We start from the raw sequence: 22,500 nt of genomic DNA, 5'->3' as shown, positions 1-22,500 counted from the left end.
TCCCCCAGTAACCCATCCCCCAACACTCCCCCAGTAACCCATCCCCAACACTCCCCCAGTAACCCATCCCCAACACTCCCCCCGTAACCCATCCCCCAGTAACCCATCCCCAACACTCCCCCAGTAACCCATCCCCAACACTCCCCCAGTAACCCATCCCCAACACTCCCCCAGTAACCCATCCCCAACACTCCCCCAGTAACCCATCCCCAACACTCCCCCAGTAACCCATCCCCAACACTCCCCCAGTAACCCATCCCCAACACTCCCCCAGTAACCCATCCCCAACACTCTTCCAGTAACCCATCCCCAACACTCCCCCAGTAACCCATCCCCAACACTCCCCCAGTAACCCATCCCCAACACTCCCCCAGTAACCCATCCCCAACACTCCCCCAGTAACCCATCCCCAACACTCCCCCAGTAACCCATCCCCAACACTCCCCCAGAAAACCATACCCCACACTCCCCCAGTAACCCATCCCCAACACTCCCCCAGTAACCCATCCCAAACACCCTCCCAACACCCCCAGTAACCCATCCCCAACACTCCCCCAGTAACCCATCCCCACTCCCCCAGTAACCCATCCCCAACACCCCCAGTAACCCATCCCCAACACTCCCCCAGTAACCCATCCCCAACACTCCCCCAGTAACCCATCCCCAACACTCCCCCAGTAACCCATCCCCAACACTCCCCCAGTAACCCATCCCCAACACTCCCCCAGTAACCCATCCCCAACACTCCCCCAGTAACCCATCCCCAACACTCCCCCAGTAACCCATCCCCAACACACCCCCAGTAACCCATCCCCAACACACCCCCACTAACCCATCCCCAACACTCCCCCAGTAACCCATCCCCCAACACTCCCCCAGTAACCCATCCCCAACACTCCCCCAGTAACCCATCCCCAACACTCCCCCAGTAACCCAACCCCAACAACACTCCCCCAGTAACCCATACACTCCCCCAGTAACCCATCCCCAACACTCCCCCAGTAACCCATCCCCAACACTCCCCCAGTAACCCATCCCCAACACTCCCCAGTAACCCATCCCCAACACTCCCCCAGTAACCCATCCCCAACACTCCCCCAGTAACCCATCCCCAACACTCCCCCAGTAACCCATCCCCAACACTCCCCCAGTAACCCATCCCCAACACTCCCCCAGTAACCCATCCCCAACACTCCCCCAGTAACCCATCCCCAACACTCCCCCAGTAACCCATCCCCAACACTCCCCCAGTAACCCATCCCCAACACTCCCCCAGTAACCCATCCCCAACACTCCCCCAGTAACCCATCCCCAACACTCCCCCAGTAACCCATCCCCAACACTCCCCCAGTAACCCATCCCCAACACTCCCCCAGTAACCCATCCCCAACACTCCCCCAGTAACCCATCCCCAACACTCCCCCAGTAACCCATCCCCAACACTCCCCCAGTAACCCATCCCCAACACTCCCCCAGTAACCCATCCCCAACACTCCCCCAGTAACCCATCCCCAACACTCCCCCAGTAACCCATCCCCAACACTCCCCCAGTAACCCATCCCCAAACACTCCCCCAGTAACCCATCCCCAACACTCCCCCAGTAACCCATCCCCAACACTCCCCCAGTAACCCATCCCCAACACTCCCCCAGTAACCCATCCCCAACACTCCCCCAGTAACCCAACCCCAACACTCCCCCAGTAACCCATCCCCAAACACTCCCCAACACTCCCCCAGTAACCCATCCCCAACACTCCCCCAGTAACCCATCCCCAACACTCCCCCAGTAACCCATCCCCAACACTCCCCCAGTAACCCATCCCCAACACTCCCCCAGTAACCCATCCCCAACACTCCCCCAGTAACCCATCCCCAACACTCCCCCAGTAACCCATCCCCAACACTCCCCCAGTAACCCATCCCCAACACTCCCCCAGTAACCCATCCCCAACACTCCCCCAGTTACCCATCCCCAACACTACCCCAGTAACCCATCCCCAACACTCCCCCAGTAACCCATCCCCAACACTCCCCCAGTAACCCATCCCCAACACTCCCCCAGTAACCCATCCCCAACACTACCCCAGTAACCCATCCCCAACACTCCCCCAGTAACCCATCCCCAACACTCCCCCAGTAACCCATCCCCAACACTCCCCCAGTAACCCATCCCCAACACTCCCCCAGTAACCCATCCCCAACACTCCCCCAGTAACCCATCCCCAACACTCCCCCAGTAACCCATCCCCAACACTCCCCCAGTAACCCATCCCCAACACTCCCCCAGTAACCCATCCCCAACACTCCCCCAGTAACCCATCCCCAACACTCCCCCAGTAACCCATCCCCAACACTCCCCCAGTAACCCATCCCCAACACTCCCCCAACCCATCCCCAACACTCCCCCAGTAACCCATCCCCAACACTCCCCCAGTAACCCATCCCCAACACTCCCCCAGTAACCCATCCCCAACACTCCCCCAGTAACCCATCCCCAACACTCCCCCAGTAACCCATCCCCAACACTCCCCCAGTAACCCATCCCCAACACTCCCCCAGTAACCCATCCCCAACACTCCCCCAGTAACCCATCCCCAACACTCCCCCAGTAACCCATCCCCAACACTCCCCCAGTAACCCATCCCCAACACTCCCCCAGTAACCCATCCCCAACACTCCCCCAGTAACCCATCCCCAACACTCCCCCAGTAACCCATCCCCAACACTCCCCCAGTAACCCATCCCCAACACTCCCCCAGTAACCCATCCCCAACACTCCCCCAGTAACCCATCCCCAACACTCCCCCAGTAACCCATCCCCAACACTCCCCCAGTAACCCATCCCCAACACTCCCCCAGTAACCCATCCCCAACACTCCCCCAGTAACCCATCCCCAACACTCCCCCAGTAACCCATCCCCAACACTCCCCCAGTAACCCATCCCCAACACTCCCCCAGTAACCCATCCCCAACACTCCCCCAGTAACCCATCCCCAACACTCCCCCAGTAACCCATCCCCAACACTCCCCCAGTAACCCATCCCCAACACTCCCCCAGTAACCCATCCCCAACACTCCCCCAGTAACCCATCCCCAACACTCCCCCAGTAACCCATCCCCAACACTCCCCCAGTAACCCATCCCCAACACTCCCCCAGTAACCCATCCCCAACACTCCCCCAGTAACCCATCCCCAACACTCCCCCAGTAACCCATCCCCAACACTCCCCCAGTAACCCATCCCCAACACTCCCCCAGTAACCCATCCCCAACACTCCCCCAGTAACCCATCCCCAACACTCCCCCAGTAACCCAACCCCAACACACCCCCAGTAACCCAACCCCAACACTCCCCCAGTAACCCATCCCCAACACTCCCCCAGTAACCCATCCCCAACACTCCCCCAGTAACCCATCCCCAACACTCCCCCAGTAACCCATCCCCAACACTCCCCCAGTAACCCATCCCCAACACTCCCCCAGTAACCCATCCCCAACACTCCCCCAGTAACCCATCCCCAACACTCCCCCAGTAACCCATCCCCAACACTCCCCCAGTAACCCATCCCCAACACTCCCCCAGTAACCCATACACCCCCCAAAACACTCCCCCAGTTACCCATCCCCAACACTACCCCAGTAACCCATCCCCAACACTCCCCCAGTAACCCATCCACAACACTCCCCCAGTAACCCATCCAAAACACTCCCCCAGTTACCCATCCCCAACACTACCCCAGTAACCCATCCCCAACACTCCCCCAGTAACCCATCCCCAACACTCCCCCAGTAACCCATCCCCAACACTCCCCCAGTTACCCATCCCCAACACTCCCCCAGTAACCCATCCCCAACACTCCCCCAGTAACCCATCCCCAACACTCCCCCAGTTACCCATCCCCAACACTCCCCCAGTAACCCATCCCCAACACTCCCCCAGTAACCCATCCCCAACACTCCCCCAGTAACCCATCCCCAACACTCCCCCAGTAACCCATCCCCAACACTCCCCCAGTTAACCCATCCCCAACACTACCCCAGTAACCCATCCCCAACACTCCCCCAGTAACCCATCCCCAACACTCCCCCAGTAACCCATCCCCAACACTCCCCCAGTTACCCATCCCCAACACTACCCCAGTAACCCATCCCCAACACTCCCCCAGTAACCCATCCCCAACACTCCCCCAGTAACCCATCCCCAACACTCCCCCAGTTACCCATCCCCAACACTCCCCCAGTAACCCATCCCCAACACTCCCCCAGTAACCCATCCCCAACACTCCCCCAGTTACCCATCCCCAACACTCCCCCAGTAACCCATCCCCAACACTCCCCCAGTAACCCATCCCCAACACTCCCCCAGTTACCCATCCCCAACACTACCCCAGTAACCCATCCCCAACACTCCCCCAGTAACCCATCCCCAACACTCCCCCAGTAACCCATCCCCAACACTCCCCCAGTTACCCATCCCCAACACTCCCCCAGTTACCCATCCCCAACACTACCCCAGTAACCCATCCCCAACACTCCCCCAGTAACCCATCCCCAACACTCCCCCAGTAACCCATCCCCAACACTCCCCCAGTTACCCATCCCCAACACTACCCCAGTAACCCATCCCCAACACTACCCCAGTAACCCATCCCCAACACTCCCCCAGTAACCCATCCCCAACACTCCCCCAGTAACCCATCCCCAACACTCCCCCAGTAACCCATCCCCAACACTACCCCAGTTACCCATCCCCAACACTCCCCCAGTAACCCATCCCCAACACTACCCCAGTTACCCATCCCCAACACTCCCCCAGTAACCCATCCCCAACACTACCCCAGTTACCCATCCCCAACACTCCCCCAGTAACCCATCCCCAACACTACCCCAGTTACCCATCCCCAACACTCCCCCAGTAACCCATCCCCAACACTACCCCAGTTACCCATCCCCAACACTCCCCCAGTAACCCATCCCCAACACAACCCCAGTTACCCATCCCCAACACTCCCCCAGTAACCCATCCCCAACACTACCCCAGTAACCCATCCCCAACACTACCCCAGTAACCCATCCCCAACACTACCCCAGTAACCCATCCCCAACACTCCCCCAGTAACCCATCCCCAACACTCCCCCAGTAACCCATCCCCAACACTCCCCCAGTAACCCATCCCCAACACTACCCCAGTTACCCATCCCCAACACTCCCCCAGTAACCCATCCCCAACACTACCCCAGTTACCCATCCCCAACACTCCCCCAGTAACCCATCCCCAACACTACCCCAGTTACCCATCCCCAACTCTCCCCCAGTAACCCATCCCCAACACTACCCCAGTTACCCATCCCCAACACTCCCCCAGTAACCCATCCCCAACACTACCCCAGTTACCCATCCCCAACACTCCCCCAGTAACCCATCCCCAACACTACCCCAGTTACCCATCCCCAACACTCCCCCAGTAACCCATCCCCAACACTACCCCAGTTACCCATCCCCAACACTCCCCCAGTAACCCATCCCCAACACTACCCCAGTTACCCATCCCCAACACTCCCCCAGTAACCCATCCCCAACACTCCCCCAGTAACCCATCCCCAACACTCCCCCAGTAACCCATCCCCAACACTCCCCCAGTAACCCATCCCCAACACTCCCCCAGTAACCCATCCCCAACACTACCCCAGTAACCCATCCCCAACACTCCCCCAGTAACCCATCCCCAACACTCCCCCAGTAACCCATCCCCAACACTACCCCAGTAACCCATCCCCAACACTACCACAGTAACCCATCCCCAACACTACCCCAGTAACCCATCCCCAACACTCCCCCAGTAACCCATCCCCAACACTACCCCAGTAACCCATCCCCAACACTCCCCTAGTAACCCATCCCCAACACTCCCCCAGTAACCCATCCCCAACACTCCCCCATTAACCCATCCCCAACACTACCCCAGTAACCCATCCCCAACACTCCCCCAGTAACCCATCCCCAACACTCCCCCAGTAACCCATCCCCAACACTCCTCCAGTAACCCATCCCCAACACTCCCCCAGTAACCCATCCCCAACACTCCCCCAGTTACCCATCCCCAACACTACCCCAGTTACCCATCCCCAACACTCCCCCAGTAACCCATCCCCAACACTCCCCCAGTAACCCATCCCCAACACTACCCCAGTTACCCATCCCCAACACTCCCCCAGTTACCCATCCCCAACACTCCCCCAGTAACCCATCCCCAACACTCCCCCAGTTACCCATCCCCAACACTACCCCAGTTACCCATCCCCAACACTCCCCCAGTAACCCATCCCCAACACTCCCCCAGTAACCCATCCCCAACACTACCCCAGTTACCCATCCCCAACACTCCCCCAGTTACCCATCCCCAACACTACCCCAGTTACCCATCCCCAACACTCCCCCAGTTACCCATCCCCAACACTCCCCCAGTTACCCATCCCCAACACTACCCCAGTTACCCATCCCCAACACTCCCCCAGTTACCCATCCCCAACACTACCCCAGTTACCCATCCCCAACACTCCCCCAGTTACCCATCCCCAACACTCCCCCAGTAACCCATCCCCAACACTCCCCCAGTAACCCATCCCCAACACTCCCCCAGTTACCCATCCCCAACACTCCCCCAGTTACCCATCCCCAACACTCCCCCAGTTACCCATCCCCAACACTCCCCCAGTAACCCATCCCCAACACTCCCCCAGTAACCCATCCCCAACACTCCCCCAGTTACCCATCCCCAACACTCCCCCAGTTACCCATCCCCAACACTACCCCAGTTACCCATCCCCAACACTCCCCCAGTTACCCATCCCCAACACTACCCCAGTTACCCATCCCCAACACTCCCCCAGTTACCCATCCCCAACACTCCCCCAGGAACCCATCCCCAACACTCCCCCAGTTACCCATCCCCAACACTCCCCCAGTAACCCAAACCCAACACACCCCCCCTAACCCATCCCCAACACTCCCCCAGTTACCCATCCCCAACACTCCCCCAGTAACCCATCCCCAACACTCCCCCAGTTACCCATCCCCAACACTCCCCCAGTAACCCATCCCCAACACTCCCCCAGTAACCCATCCCCAACACTCCCCCAGTAACCCATCCCCAACACTCCCCCAGGAACCCATCCCCAACACTCCCCCAGTAACCCATCCCCAACACTCCCCCAGTAACCCATCCCCAACACTCCCCCAGTAACCCATCCCCAACACTCCCCCAGGAACCCATCCCCAACACTCCCCCAGTAACCCATCCCCAACACTCCCCCAGTAACCCATCCCCAACACTCCCCCAGGAACCCATCCCCAACACTCCCCCAGTAACCCATCCCCAACACTCCCCCAGTAACCAATCCCCAACACTCCCACAGTAACCCATCCCCAACACTCCCCCAGTTACCCATCCCCAACACTACCCCAGTTACCCATCCCCAACACTCCCCCAGTTACCCATCCCCAACACTCCCCCAGTAACCCATCCCCAACACTCCCCCAGTTACCCATCCCCAACACTCCCCCAGTTACCCATCCCCAACACTCCCCCAGGAACCCATCCCCAACACTCCCCCAGGAACCCATCCCCAACACTCCCCCAGTAACCCATCCCCAACACTCCCCCAGTAACCCATCCCCAACACTCCCCCACGAACCCATCCCCAACACTCCCCCAGGAACCCATCCCCAACACTCCCCCAGTTACCCATCCCCAACACTCCCCCAGTTACCCATCCCCAACACTCCCCCAGGAACCCATCCCCAACACTCCCCCAGGAACCCATCCCCAACACTCCCCCAGTAACCCATCCCCAACACTCCCCCAGTAACCCATCCCCAACACTCCCCCAGGAACCCATCCCCAACACTCCCCCAGGAACCCATCCCCAACACTCCCCCAGTAACCCATCCCCAACACTCCCCCAGTAACCCATCCCCAACACTCCCCCAGGAACCCATCCCCAACACTCCCCCCGTAACCCAACCCCAACACTCCCCCAGTAACCCATCCCCAACACTCCCCCAGTAACCCATCCCCAACACTCCCCCAGGAACCCATCCCCAACACTCCCCCAGTAACCCATCCCCAACACTCCCCCAGTAACCCATCCCCAACACTCCCCCAGGAACCCATCCCCAACACTCCCCCAGTAACCCATCCCCAACACTCCCCCAGTAACCCATCCCCAACACTCCCCCAGTAACCAATCCCCAACACTCCCACAGTAACCCATCCCCAACACTCCCCCAGTAACCAATCCCCAACACTCCCACAGTAACCCATCCCCAACACTCCCCCAGTAACCCATCCCCAACACTCCCCCAGTAACCCATCCCCAACACTCCCCCAGTAACCCATCCCCAACACTACCCCAGTAACCCATCCCCAACACTTCCCCAGTAACCCATCCCCAACACTCCCCCAGTAACCCATCCCCAACACTACCCCATTAACCCATCCTCAACACTACCCCAGTAACCCATCCCCAACACTACCCCAGTAACCCATCTCCAACACTCCCCCAGTAACCCATCTCCAACACTACCCCAGTAACCCATCTCCAACACTACCCCAGTAACCCATCTCCAACACTCCCCTAGTAACCCATCTCCAACACTACCCCAGTAACCCATCCCCAACACTACTCTAGTAACCCATCCCCAACACTACCCCAGTAACCCATTCCCAACACTACCCTAGTAACCCATCCCCAACACTACCCCAGTAACCCGTTCCCAACACTACCCCAGTAACCCATTCCCAACACTACCCTAGTAACCCATCCCCAACACTACCCTAGTAACCCATCCCCAACACTACCCTAGTAACCCATCCCCAACACTACTCCAGTAACCCATCTCCAACACTTCCCCAGTAACCCATCTCCAACACTTCCCCAGTAACCCATCCCCAACACTCCCCCAGTAACCCATCCCCAACACTCCCCCAGTAACCCATCCCCAACACTCCCCCAGTAACACATCCCCAACACTCCCCCAGTAGCCCATCCCCAACACTCCCCCAGTAACCAATCCCCAACACTCCCACAGTAACCCATCCCCAACACTACCCCAGTAGCCCATCCCCAGCACTACCCCAGTAACCCATCCCCAACACTACCCCAGTAACCCATCCTCAACACTACCCCAGTAACCCATCCTCAACACTACCCCATTAACCCATCCCCAACATTCCCCCAGTAACCCATCCCCAACACTAACCCAGTAACCCATCCCCAACACTACCCCAGTAACCCATCCCCAACACTACCCCAGTAACCCATCCCCAACACTACCCCAGTAACCCATCCCCAACACTCCCCAGTAACCTATCCCCAACACTGCCCCAGTAACCCATCCCCAACACCCCCACAGTAACCCATCCCCAACACTACCCGAGTAACCCATCCCCAACACTCCCCAGTAACCTATCCCCAACACTGCCCCAGTAACCCATCTCCAACACTCCCCCCCCCCCCAGCAACCCATTCCCAGCCCAGTATCTTCCATATTGAATCCTACTAACAATATCGTCCTGGTCTTACCAAAATCTGCCAGCTTAGTCTGACACATTTCATTACCTGATGTATGAACCTCATCCTGTATGATGTAGTATGAGTGGAATATAACCTGCTGGTGTCCCATAATGTAATTATCATATAGAATAGTGTAGCAACACTGCTGGTGTCCCATAATGTAACTATCATATAGAATAGTGTAGCAACACTGCTGGTGTCCCATAATGTAACTATCATATAGAATAGTGTAGCAACACTGCTGGTGTCCCATAATGTAACTATCATATAGAATAGTGTAGCAACACTGCTGGTGTCCCTTAATGTAACTATCATATAGAATAGTGTAGCAACACTGCTGGTGTCCCATAATGTAACTATCATATAGAATAGTGTAGCAACACTGCTGGTGTCCTATAAGATAACTATCATATAGAATAGTGTAGCAACACTGCTGGTGTCCCATAATGTAACTATCATATAGAATAGTGTAGCAACACTGCTGGTGTCCTATAAGATAACTATCATATAGAATAGTGTAGCAACACTGCTGGTGTCCCATAATGTAACTATCATATAGAATAGTGTAGCAACACTGCTGGTGTCCTATAATGTAACTATCATATAGAATAGTGTAGCAACACTGCTGGTGTCCTATAATGTAACTATCATATAGAATAGTGTAGCAACACTGCTGGTGTCCCATAATGTAACTATCATATAGAATAGTGTAGCAACACACTGCTGGTGTCCCATAATGTAACTATCATATGGAATAGTGTAGCAACACTGCTGGTGTCCCATAATGTAACTATCATATAGAATAGTGTAGCAACACTGCTGGTGTCCTATAATGTAACTATCATATAGAATAGTGTAGCAACACTGCTGGTGTCCCATAATGTAACTATCATATAGAATAGTGTAGCTACACTGCTGGTGTCCCATAATGTAACTATCATATAGAATAGTGTAGCAACACACTGCTGGTGTCCCATAATGTAACTATCATATAGAATAGTGTAGCAACACTGCTGGTGTCCCATAATGTAACTATCATATAGAATAGTGTAGCAACACACTGCTGGTGTCCCATAATGTAACTATCATATGGAATAGTGTAGCAACACTGCTGGTGTCCCATAATGTAACTATCATATAGAATAGTGTAGCAACACTGCTGGTGTCCCATAATGTAACTATCATATAGAATAGTGTAGCAACACACTGCTGGTGTCCCATAATGTAACTATCATATAGAATAGTGTAGCAACACACTGCTGGTGTCCCATAATGTAACTATCATATAGAATAGTGTAGCAACACACTGCTGGTGTCCCATAATGTAACTATCGTATAGAATAGTGTAGCAACACACTGCTGGTGTCCCATAATGTAACTATCATATAGAATAGTGTAGCAACACTGCTGGTGTTCCTACAATGTAACTATCATATAGAATAGTGTAATGAGACTGTTGGTGTTCCCATAGTGTGACTTTGATGTAAAATAACTTGCAAGACTTTAGTTATCGTGTTTCCACAGGTGACATGGAGAGGATCCAGCGGTTTTGGTTGACCGGAGCTTGTAAACCCAAGAAACAGAGTAAGAGAGCCTCTGAACCCCTGGCACTGGAGCAGTTCCTCTCCGCCTACCTCCTCCTCTTCTCCGGTGTTCTCCTTGCTCTTATTCTCCTCCTTCTTGAGCATCTCTACTTCAAATACGTGAGGAAGCATCTGGCCAAGACGGACTCGGGTGGATGCTGCGCCCTCATCTCTCTGGTAAGATGAATCTTCTTCAGTCACAAGGTGATTACATTGGTTATATATTGATTTGTTGAAATTATATTTGATATCGAGAATTTGAAGCCTAAGACACGGGTGCAACGTTTGAGTAAGCCTACACAGTAGCCTTCTTCAGTCAACTGCAGAGACAGCAGGCGTGGTAGAGAGGTAATAAGGTGATGAAATCAGTCTCATCAACCTTGTAGAGTATTTGAGATGGTCAATCCCTCAGCCTGGAGAAAAGAGTTCCATGGTCTGGAACATTGTTCCAGTGTTCAGTTCCATGGTCTGGAACATTGCTGTTCCAGTGTTCCAGACCATGGAGCTGAACTGTTCTCCAGGCTGAGGGACTGACCACTTCAAATACTTTTTCTCCAAGGTTGATGGACTGATTACATCATCTTCCTCTCACTACTACACCTGCTGATTCTGTATGTGACTGAATAAACTTACTGTGTAGGCGAAATGTGTCATCAATGAAGATATCCAGCTGTTGCACATGTGTCTTAATCTTCAACAGATACCTGTGTTTATTGCTGAGACGTTTCGCCTGCTTAAGGGGGGTTTCTTCAGTTGAAATACAGTGATCACATTAAGAGGTGTAGATATAAGGGGATGAGTCTCTCAGAGTTGGTGTGCGTATTGACATCTCCGTAACTTGGATCAGTGTGTGTTAATTCCTGTGGGAACTTTTACGTTGGTGGATCATCCAGGGGTTTGATACGAGGATCAGAGAAGACAGAACAACCAGCCAGACTGCTGCCACCATCATCACCTATACTGTGTATATCACTGGTATACAGTACCCACATGTTGGTAAACTAGACACCTGTGTAACACTTGTGTATCTTGTGGGAACGTATTGGACTTCATCAGTCCAATACAAGGAAGAGTGGTTAAGATCAGGAGTTTGAGGTGATCAGTCCCTCATATAAGACGCGTTTTCCCCCACGGAAAGTCTGCGTCTTATATGCTCAAGGTGAGGGTCAAGGGTAAACTTAGCAGTTGTTGGTAAACATTACGTTGCAATTGCATTCAGAATATCGTCTCATATGCCTCATATACTCGTGCGCCTTATATGCCGGAAAATTTTAATCCATTTAAGAGGCGTACTGCTCCAACTCTTTGGATCCAGAGCCCTGCACTAGCATCAAGAGTGCAAAATCTTTAACAGTTCACAGAAACACTATACTGTCTTATATACTCGTGCGTCTTATATGGTGGAAAACATTATATATGGAGTTTGCTTTAATTCGCATTTTATGGATTAGTCTTGTCTGGTGGTGAGGTTACGTGCAGTCTTAATGACTCTAGTGTAGTCGGTAGGATTGACCTCCCCCCCACTGACCATTTTAAGCACCCATCTCTTGTGAGAATTAAGAAACCCCTGACGGGTGAAGGTCGTCTCTGGGACACAGGAGTTAACTATGTGTTGTGGCTAATTAAACGTAGGTAGAATTTAATCTTGGTTAAGAACGTGTTTACCATCTCAGGATCATGTCAGGCTGTTGTTGTGTGCTGGTGGTCAAGGTCACTGCGAGGAGGGAGGGAGATGAAGGAGGGAGATGAGGGAGGGAGATGAGATGAGGGAGGTTAAGGAGGGAGATTAGTGAAGGAGGTAAATGTATTTAGCCACACGTAGACATAAGTATAATTATCATATATAGTGTAAATTACCAGACAAAAGAAAGTCAGGCAGGTGAGGGAGAGAGGGAGGGAGGGTAGTAACGTGAGGGAGAGATGGAGGGAGGGTAGTAACGTGAGGGAGAGAGGGAGGGAGGGTAGTAACGTGAGGGAGAGAGGGAGGGAGGGTAGTAACGTGAGGGAGAGAGGGAGGGAGGGTAGTAACGTGAGGGAGAGAGGGAGGGAGGGTAGTAACGTGAGGGAGAGAGGGAGGGAGGGTAGTAACGTGAGGGAGAGAGGGAGGGAGGGTAGTAACGTGAGGGAGAGAGGGAGGGAGGGTAGTAACGTGAGGGAGAGAGGGAGGGAGGGTAGTAACGTGAGGGAGAGAGGGAGGGAGGGTAGTAAGGTGAGGGAGAGAGGGAGGGAGGGTAGTAACGTGAGGGAGAGAGGGAGGGAGGGTAGTAACGTGAGGGAGAGATGGAGGGAGGGTAGTAACGTGAGGGAGAGAGGGAGGGAGGGTAGTAACGTGAGGGAGAGAGGGAGGGAGGGTAGTAACGTGAGGGAGAGAGGGAGGGAGGGTAGTAACGTGAGGGAGAGAGGGAGGGAGGGTAGTAACGTGAGGGAGAGAGGGAGGGAGGGTAGTAACGTGAGGGAGAGAGGGAGGGAGGGTAGTAACGTGAGGGAGAGAGGGAGGGAGGGTAGTAACGTGAGGGAGAGAGGGAGGGAGGGTAGTAACGTGAGGGAGAGAGGGAGGGAGGGTAGTAACGTGAGGGAGAGAGGGAGGGAGGGTAGTAACGTGAGGGAGAGAGGGAGGGAGGGTAGTAACGTGAGGGAGAGAGGGAGGGAGGGTAGTAAGGTGAGGGAGAGAGGGAGGGAGGGTAGTAAGGTGAGGGAGAGAAGCCGCTTTCTGACGAGATGGAAGCTTGACGAGGTGGAGGAGACAGAGAACCTCTGCGAGCAGTTGTTGTTGCTAGTTAATAACGTTTGTGTAGATAGAGGGACGGAGGAAGGGAGCGAGAGAGAGAGGGGGAGGGAGGGAGGGAGGGAGAGAGGGAAAGAGGGAGGGAGGGAGAGATGGATGGGGAGAGGGAGGGAGAACACACACGTAGCTATTAATTTAGAATATTAATAAGCATCATGATACAATCATCACAACAACCACCACTAACAAGCACTACCACAACTACTAGCTACTACATCACCACCACAACTACTAGCTACTACAGCACTACCACAACTACTAGCTACTACATCACTACCACAACTACTAGCTACTACATCACCACCACAACTACTAGCTACTACATCACCACCACAACTACTAGCTACTACATCACCACCACAACTACTAGCTACTACATCACCACCACAACTACTAGCTACTACATCACCACCACAACTACTAGCTACTAGAGCACTACCACAACTACTAGCTACTACATCACTACCACAACTACTAGCTACTACATCACTACCACAACTACTAGCTACTACAGCAATACCACAACTACTAGCTACTACATCACTACCACAAGTACTAGCTACTACAGCACTACCACAACTACTAGCTACTACATCACTACCACAACTACTAGCTACTACACACTACCGCAACTACTAGCTACTACATCACTAGCACAACTACTAGTTACTACACTACCACAACTACTAGCTACTACAGCACTACCACAACTACTAGCTACTACATCACTACCAAAACTACTAGCTACTACAGCACTACCACAACTACTAGCTACTACATCACTACCACAACTACTAGCTACTACATCACTACCACAACTACTAGTTACTACATCACTACCACAACTACTAGCTACTACATCACTACCACAACTACTAGCTACTACATCACTACCACAACGACTAGCTACTAGAGCACTACCACAACTACTAGCTACTACATCACTATCACAACTACTAGCTACTACAGCACTACCACAACTACTAGCTACTACATCACTACCACAACTACTAGCTACTACATCACTACCACAACTACTAGCTACTACAGCACTACCACAACTACTAGCTACTACATCACTACCACAACTACTAAATACTACAGCACTACCACAACTACTAGCTACTACATCACTACCACAACTACTAGCTACTACATCACTACCACAACTACTAGCTACTACATCACTACCACAACTACTAGCTACTACATCACTACCACAACTACTAGCTACTACATCACTACCACAACTACTAGCTACGACATCACTACCACAACTACTAGCTACTACAGCACTACCACAACTACTAGCTACTACATCACTACCACAACTAGTAGCTACTACAGCACTACCACAACTACTAGCTACTACATCACTACCACAACTAGTAGCTACTACATCACTACCACAACTACTAGCTACTACATCACTACCACAAGTACTAGCTACTACATCACTACCACAACTACTAGCTACTACATCACTACCACAACTACTAGCTACTACATCACTACCACAACTACTAGCTACTACATCACTACCACAACTGCTAGCTACTACATCACTACCACAACTACTAGCTACTACATCACTACCACAACTACTAGCTACTACAGCACTACCACAACTACTAGCTACTACAGCACTACCACAACTACTAGCTACTACATCACTACCACAATTACTAGCTACTACATCACTACCACAACTACTAGCTACTACATCACTACCACAACTATTAGCTACTACAGCACTACCACAACTACTAGCTACTACATCACTACCACAACTACTAGCTACTACAGCACTACCACAACTACTAGCTACTACAGTACTACCACAACTACTAGCTACTACATCACTACCACAAGTACTAGCTACTGCATCACTACCACAACTACTAGCTACTACATCACTACCACAACTACTAGCTACTACATCACTACCACAACTACTAGCTACTACATCACTAACACAACTACTAGCTACTGCATCACTACCACAGCTACTAGCTACTACATCACTACCACAACTACTAGCTACTACATCACTACCACAAGTACTAGCTACTGCATCACTACCACAACTACTAGCTACTACATCACTACCACAACTACTAGCTACTACATCACTATCACAACTACTAGCTACTACATCACTACCACAACTACTAGCTACTACATCACTACCACAACTACTAGCTACTGCATCACTACCACAACTACTAGCTACTAGAGCACTACCACAACTACTAGCTACTACATCACTACCACAACTACTAGCTACTACTTCACTACCACAACTACTAGCTACTACATCACTACCACAACTACTAGCTACTACATCACTACCACAACTACTAGCTACTACATCACTACCACAACTACTAGCTACTACATCACTGCCACAACTACTAGCTACTACATCACTACCACAACTATTAGCTACTACATCACTACCACAACTACTAGCTACTACATCGCTAACACAACTACTAGCTACTACATCACTACCACAACTACTAGCTACTACATCACTACCACAACTACTAGCTACTACATCACTACCACAACTACTAGCTACTACAGCACTACCACAACTACTGGCTGCTACATCACTACCACAACTACTAGCTACTTCAGCACTACTACAACTACTAGCTACTGCATCACTACCACAACTACTAGCTACTACATCACTACCACAACTACTAGCTACTACATCACTACCACAACTACTAGCTACTTCAGCACTACTACAACTACTGGCTACTACATCACTACTACAACTACTAGCTACTTCAGCACTACTACAACTACTAGCTACTACGTCACTACCACAACTACTAGCTACTACATCACTACCACAACTACTAGCTACTACGTCACTACCACAACTACTAGCTACTACATCACTACCACAACTACTAGCTACTACATCACTACCACAACTACTAGCTACTTCAGCACTACTACAACTACTAGCTACTACATCACTACCACAACTACTAGCTACTTCAGCACTACTACAACTACTAGCTACTACATCACTACCACAACTACTAGCTACTTCAGCACTACTACAACTACTAGCTACTACATCACTACCACAACTACTAGCTACTACATCACTACCACAACTACTAGCTACTACATCACTACCACAACCACTAGCTACTTCAGCACTACCACAACTACTAGCTACTACATCACTACCACAACTACTAGCTACTACATCACTACCACAACTACTAGCTACTACATCACTACCACAACTACTAGCTACTACATCACTACCACAACTGCTAGCTACTACATCACTACCACAACTGCTAGCTACTACATCACTACCACAACTACTAGCTACTACAGCACTACCACAACTACTAGCTACTACATCACTACCACAACTACTTCTGCTTCTCTCACACACTGCCAGCCTCTCACACACTGACAGCCTCTCACACACACACTGACAGCCTCTCACACACACACTGACAGCCTCTCACACACACACTGACAGCCTCTCACACACACATTGACAGCCTCTCACACACACACTGACAGCCTCTCACACACACACTGGCAGCCTCTCACACACACACTGACAGCCTCTCACACACACACTGACAGCCTCTCACACACACACTGACAGCCTCTCACACACACACTGACAGCCTCTCACACACACTCTGACACTCTCACACACACTCTGACACTCTCACACACACTCTGACACTCTCACACACACTCTGACACTCTCACACACACTCTGACACTCTCACACACACTCTGACACTCTCACACACACACTCTGACACTCTCACACACACTCTGACACTCTCACACACACTCTGACACTCTCACACACACTGACAGCCTCTCACACTGACAGCCTCTCACACACTGACAGCTTCTCACACACTGACAGCCTCTCACACACACACTGACAGCCTCTCACACACACTGACAGCCTCTCACACTGACAGCCTCTCACACACTGACACCCTCTCACACACTGACAGCCTCTCACTCACTGACACCCTCTCACACACTGACAGTCTACCACACGCTGACAGCCTCACACACACACACACTGACAGCCTCTCACACTCATACTGACAGCCTCTCACACACACACTGACAGCCTCTCACACACACACTGACAGTCTCTCACACACACCATGACAGCCTCTCACACACTGACAGCCTCTCACACACACACACTGACATCCTCTCACACACATACTGACAGCCTCTCACACACTGACAGCCTCTCACACACACACTGACAGCCTCTCACACACTGACAGCCTCTCACACACACACTGACAGCCTCACACACACTGACAGCCTCTCACACACACTGACAGCCTCTCACACACACTGACAGCCTCTCACACACACTGACAGCCTCTCACACTCACACTGACGGCCTCTCACACACACACTCACTCACAGCCTTTCACACACACTGACAGCCTCTCACATACACTAACAGCCTCACACACACACTAACAGCCTCTCGCACACACTGACAGCCTCGCACGCACACTGACAGCCTCTCACACACACACTGACAGCCTCACACACACACACACACTGACAGCCTCTCACACACAATGACAGCCTCTCACACATACTGACAGCCTCACACACACTGACAGCTTCTCACACACTGACAGCCTCACACACACACTGACAGCCTCTCACACACACTGTCAGCCTCTCACACACACTGACAGCCTCACACACACACACACACACACTGACAGCCTCTCACGCACGCTGACAGCCGCTCACACACACTGACAGCCTCTCTCACACACTGACAGCCTCACACACACACTAACAGCCTCACACACACTGACAGCCTCTCACACACACTGACAGCCTTTCACACACACTGTCAGCCTCTCACACACACTGACAGCCTCACACACACACACACACACACACACACACACACACACACACACACACTGACAGCCTGTCACACACGCTAACAGCCTCTCACACACACTGACAGCCTCTCACACACACACTACCAGTCTCTCACACACACTAACAGCCTCTCACACACACTGACCGCCTCTCACACACACTGACAGTCTCTCACACACACTGACAGCCTCGCACACACACTGACAGCCTTTCACACACACTGACAGCCTCACACACACACTGACAGCCTCTCACGCACACACTGACAGCCTCTCACACACACACACTGACAGCGTCTCACACACATACTAACAGCCTCTCACACACACACTGACAGCGTCTCACACACATACTAACAGCCTCTCACACACACTAACAGCCTCTCACACACTGACAGCCTCTCACACACTAACAGCCTCTCACACACACACTAACAGCCTCACACACACACTGACAGCCTCTCACACACACACTGACAGCCTCTCACACACACTGACAGCCTCTCACACACACTAACAGCCTCTCACACACACTAACAGCCTCTCACACACACTAACAGCCTCTCACACACACTAACAGCCTCTCACACACACTGACAGCCTCTCACACACACTAACAGCCTCACACACACACTGACAGCCTCTCACACACACACGCTGACAGCCTCTCACACACACACTGACAGCCTCTCACACACATACTATCAGGCTCTCACACACACTAACAGCCTCTCACACACTGACAGCCTCTCACACACACACTAACAGCCTCACACACACACTGACAGCCTCTCACACACACTAACAGCCTCTCACACACACTAACAGCCTCTCACACACACTAACAGCCTCTCACACACACTGACAGCCTCTCACACACACTAACAGCCTCACACACACACTGACAGCCTCTCACACACACTAACAGCCTCTCACACACACTAACAGCCTCTCACACACACTAACAGCCTCTCACACACACTAACAGCCTCACACACACACTGACAGCCTCTCACACACACTAACAGCCTCACACACACACTGACAGCCTCTCACACACACACTAGCAGCCTCTCACACACACTAACAGCCTCTCACAGACACTGACAGCCTCTCACACACACACTGACAGCTTGTCTTCTCCCCTGACAGAGTATGGGTAAGTCTCTGACCTTCAGAGGTGCAGTATTTGAGGCTCAAAATAAATTACGTCGTCATCGCTGCCGTGACCCTCTCTGCGACACTCACATCTGGAAGGTCAAACATGAACTCGATATGGCCAGAGTGAAGATTAAGCAACTCGAGAAGGAACTCGAGTCTCATGGAGTTAAACCCTCGAGGAAATTCGCCACGAGGTAGGTACTGAGGAGGGAGAGATCTGAAAAAAAAAATTAGTGAATGATTTTTAACAAGCGCGAGGAAGATTGTTCCAGTGTAGTTACCCCTCCATGGAGGGTTGAGGAACGGAGGTGGCAGATGCTAAAGGTAAGTTGGTTCTCTATAACGTCTCATTTTTCACTCATGTTATCCCGAGAGGAATGGAAAGGGAGAAGAAGATGATGCCATGGAGAACGTACAACTGTAGAAGACCCAGAAGAAGAAGAAAAAAAATTTCCTTCCTGTCTTGCAGTCCCGTTTTCTGTTTGTTTATTTTCTAAAACCCAGATTGGATATTCTCTCACTTATTTTTTTAAAAATTCCTCCTTGATACTAACTTAGCTAACCTATTATCCTTGTACATATTCCCGTCTTATTAGTGAATTATATATGCAACTCTTAGGTCTATTTTCTGAATTTTTAAAGCACGTTTGTTCCTAACTGGCTCTTCAACGTAGACTAAACTAACTTGTAGAATGTTAAGATTTATTGGTCAAGTGTAATTAGTGTTTCAATAATTGTCATATATTCTTTCAACAAACCGGCCGTATCCCACCGAGGCAGGGTGGCCCAAAAAGAAAACCGAAAGTTTCTCTTCATAAATTTAGTAATATATACAGGAGAAGAGGTTACTATCCCCTTGCTCCCGGCATTTTAGTCGCCTCTTACAACACACATGACTTACGGAGGAAGAATTCTGTTCCACTTCCCCATGGAGATAAGAGGAAATAAACAAGAACAAGAACCAGTAAGAAAAAAGTAAATCCCGAGGGGTGTGTGTACATTATATGCTTGTACATGTATGTGTAGTGTGATCTAAGTGTAAGTAGAAGTAGCAAGACGTACCTGTAATCTTGCATGTTTATGAGACAGAAAAGTGACACTAGCAATCCTACCATCATGTAAAACAATTACAGGCTTTCGTTTTACACTCACTTGGCAGGACGGTAGTACCTCCCAGGGTGGTTGCTGTCTACCAACCTACTACCTACCATATATATATATATATATATATATATATATATATATATATATATATATATATATATATATATATATATATATATATATATATATATGTTGCAGAAAAGTGGAGGAGGTCCACTCAAATACTATCATAGGGAACGCCGGGCTCTCCCTGTGAACGTATGGATGGGTTTGGATTTGATAAGGACCTGCCCAGTATGGGTCACTAGACCTGCCCAGTGTAGGTCACTAGACCTACCTAGTGTAGGTCACTAGACCTACCCAGTGTAGGTCACTAGACCTACCTAGTGTAGGTCACTAGACCTACCTAGTGTAGGTCACTAGACATACCCAGTGTAGGTCACTAGACCTACCCAGTGTAGGTCACTAGACCTACCCAGTGTAGGTCACTAGACCTACCCAGTGTAGGTCACTAGACATACCCAGTGTAGGTCACTAGACCTACCCAGTGTAGGTCACTAGACCTGTCAAAGTAAACTTTCAAAGTTTAAAGTCTACAGTAATATTAATCAGTGAAGGCGGCCTGGGAACAAGCGTGCAACTATGCAATTAAACCCCCTTGACTCTCCATAATAAATCCATTTAGTCTGTTTTTAGGGGATTCCTATTCTTTTTCTGTGGCAATGTTAATTTTTTTATTATGAGGTCTACCCTTTTACGTCGCCAGCCTACTCTCGAAGTTCAGAAATTTCGAAAATGTAAGTTACTTTTCAAAATTTAAAAGATACCCCTCAAAATTTATAATTTAGAGATAATTCAAGTACAATCCCAAAAAATTCAAAATTTTCTGAAATTAAAAGCAACTCCTCGGAATTCAAAATTTCGAAAATTTAAAAGTTACTCCTCGAAGTTAAAAACAAATTAAAAGTTATCCCTCGAAACAAAAAATCGAAAATTTAATTGTTACCTCTCGAAATTTAAAAAAAAAATCAGAAGTGCTTCTCGAAATTAAAAAAAATCAGTTACCTCTCGCAATTAAATCACAAATGTCACCCATCGAAATTAAGAGTTGCCTCTCAAAATTAAAAACGAAACTTTAAAAGTTACCCCACGAAATTAAAAAAAAATCGAAAATTTAAAAGTTACCTTTCAAAATAAAAAAATGAACATTTTTCCCTTGAAATTAAAAAAAAATTAAAAGTTACCCCTTCAAATTAAAAGAAAAATAGAATTTAAAAGTTATACCTCAAAATTTAAGAAATTTAGAAAATTCTGAAGTTATGCATCGAAATTAAAAAAAAAAATTT

At 50.5% G+C, this 22,500-nt stretch overlaps 1 protein-coding gene across 1 annotated transcript in view; it reads left to right on the top strand.

The window, feature by feature from the left end:
- LOC128687128 (glutamate receptor ionotropic, NMDA 2A) overlaps window positions 1-22,500 on the top strand; it is a 198,942-nt gene that overhangs the window by 125,141 nt on the left and 51,301 nt on the right. Inside the window, exons 13-14 of the mRNA XM_070098302.1 lie at window positions 11,103-11,338; window positions 20,042-20,244. Coding sequence (XP_069954403.1) covers window positions 11,103-11,338; window positions 20,042-20,244 — 439 coding nt within the window. The remainder of the gene's footprint in view (window positions 1-11,102; window positions 11,339-20,041; window positions 20,245-22,500) is intronic.

The sequence above is a fragment of the Cherax quadricarinatus genome, chromosome 62, assembly GCF_038502225.1.
Source record: "Cherax quadricarinatus isolate ZL_2023a chromosome 62, ASM3850222v1, whole genome shotgun sequence".
NCBI classification, from domain to species: Eukaryota; Metazoa; Arthropoda; class Malacostraca; order Decapoda; family Parastacidae; genus Cherax; species Cherax quadricarinatus.
This window is presented reverse-complemented; position numbering and strand designations above follow the sequence as displayed.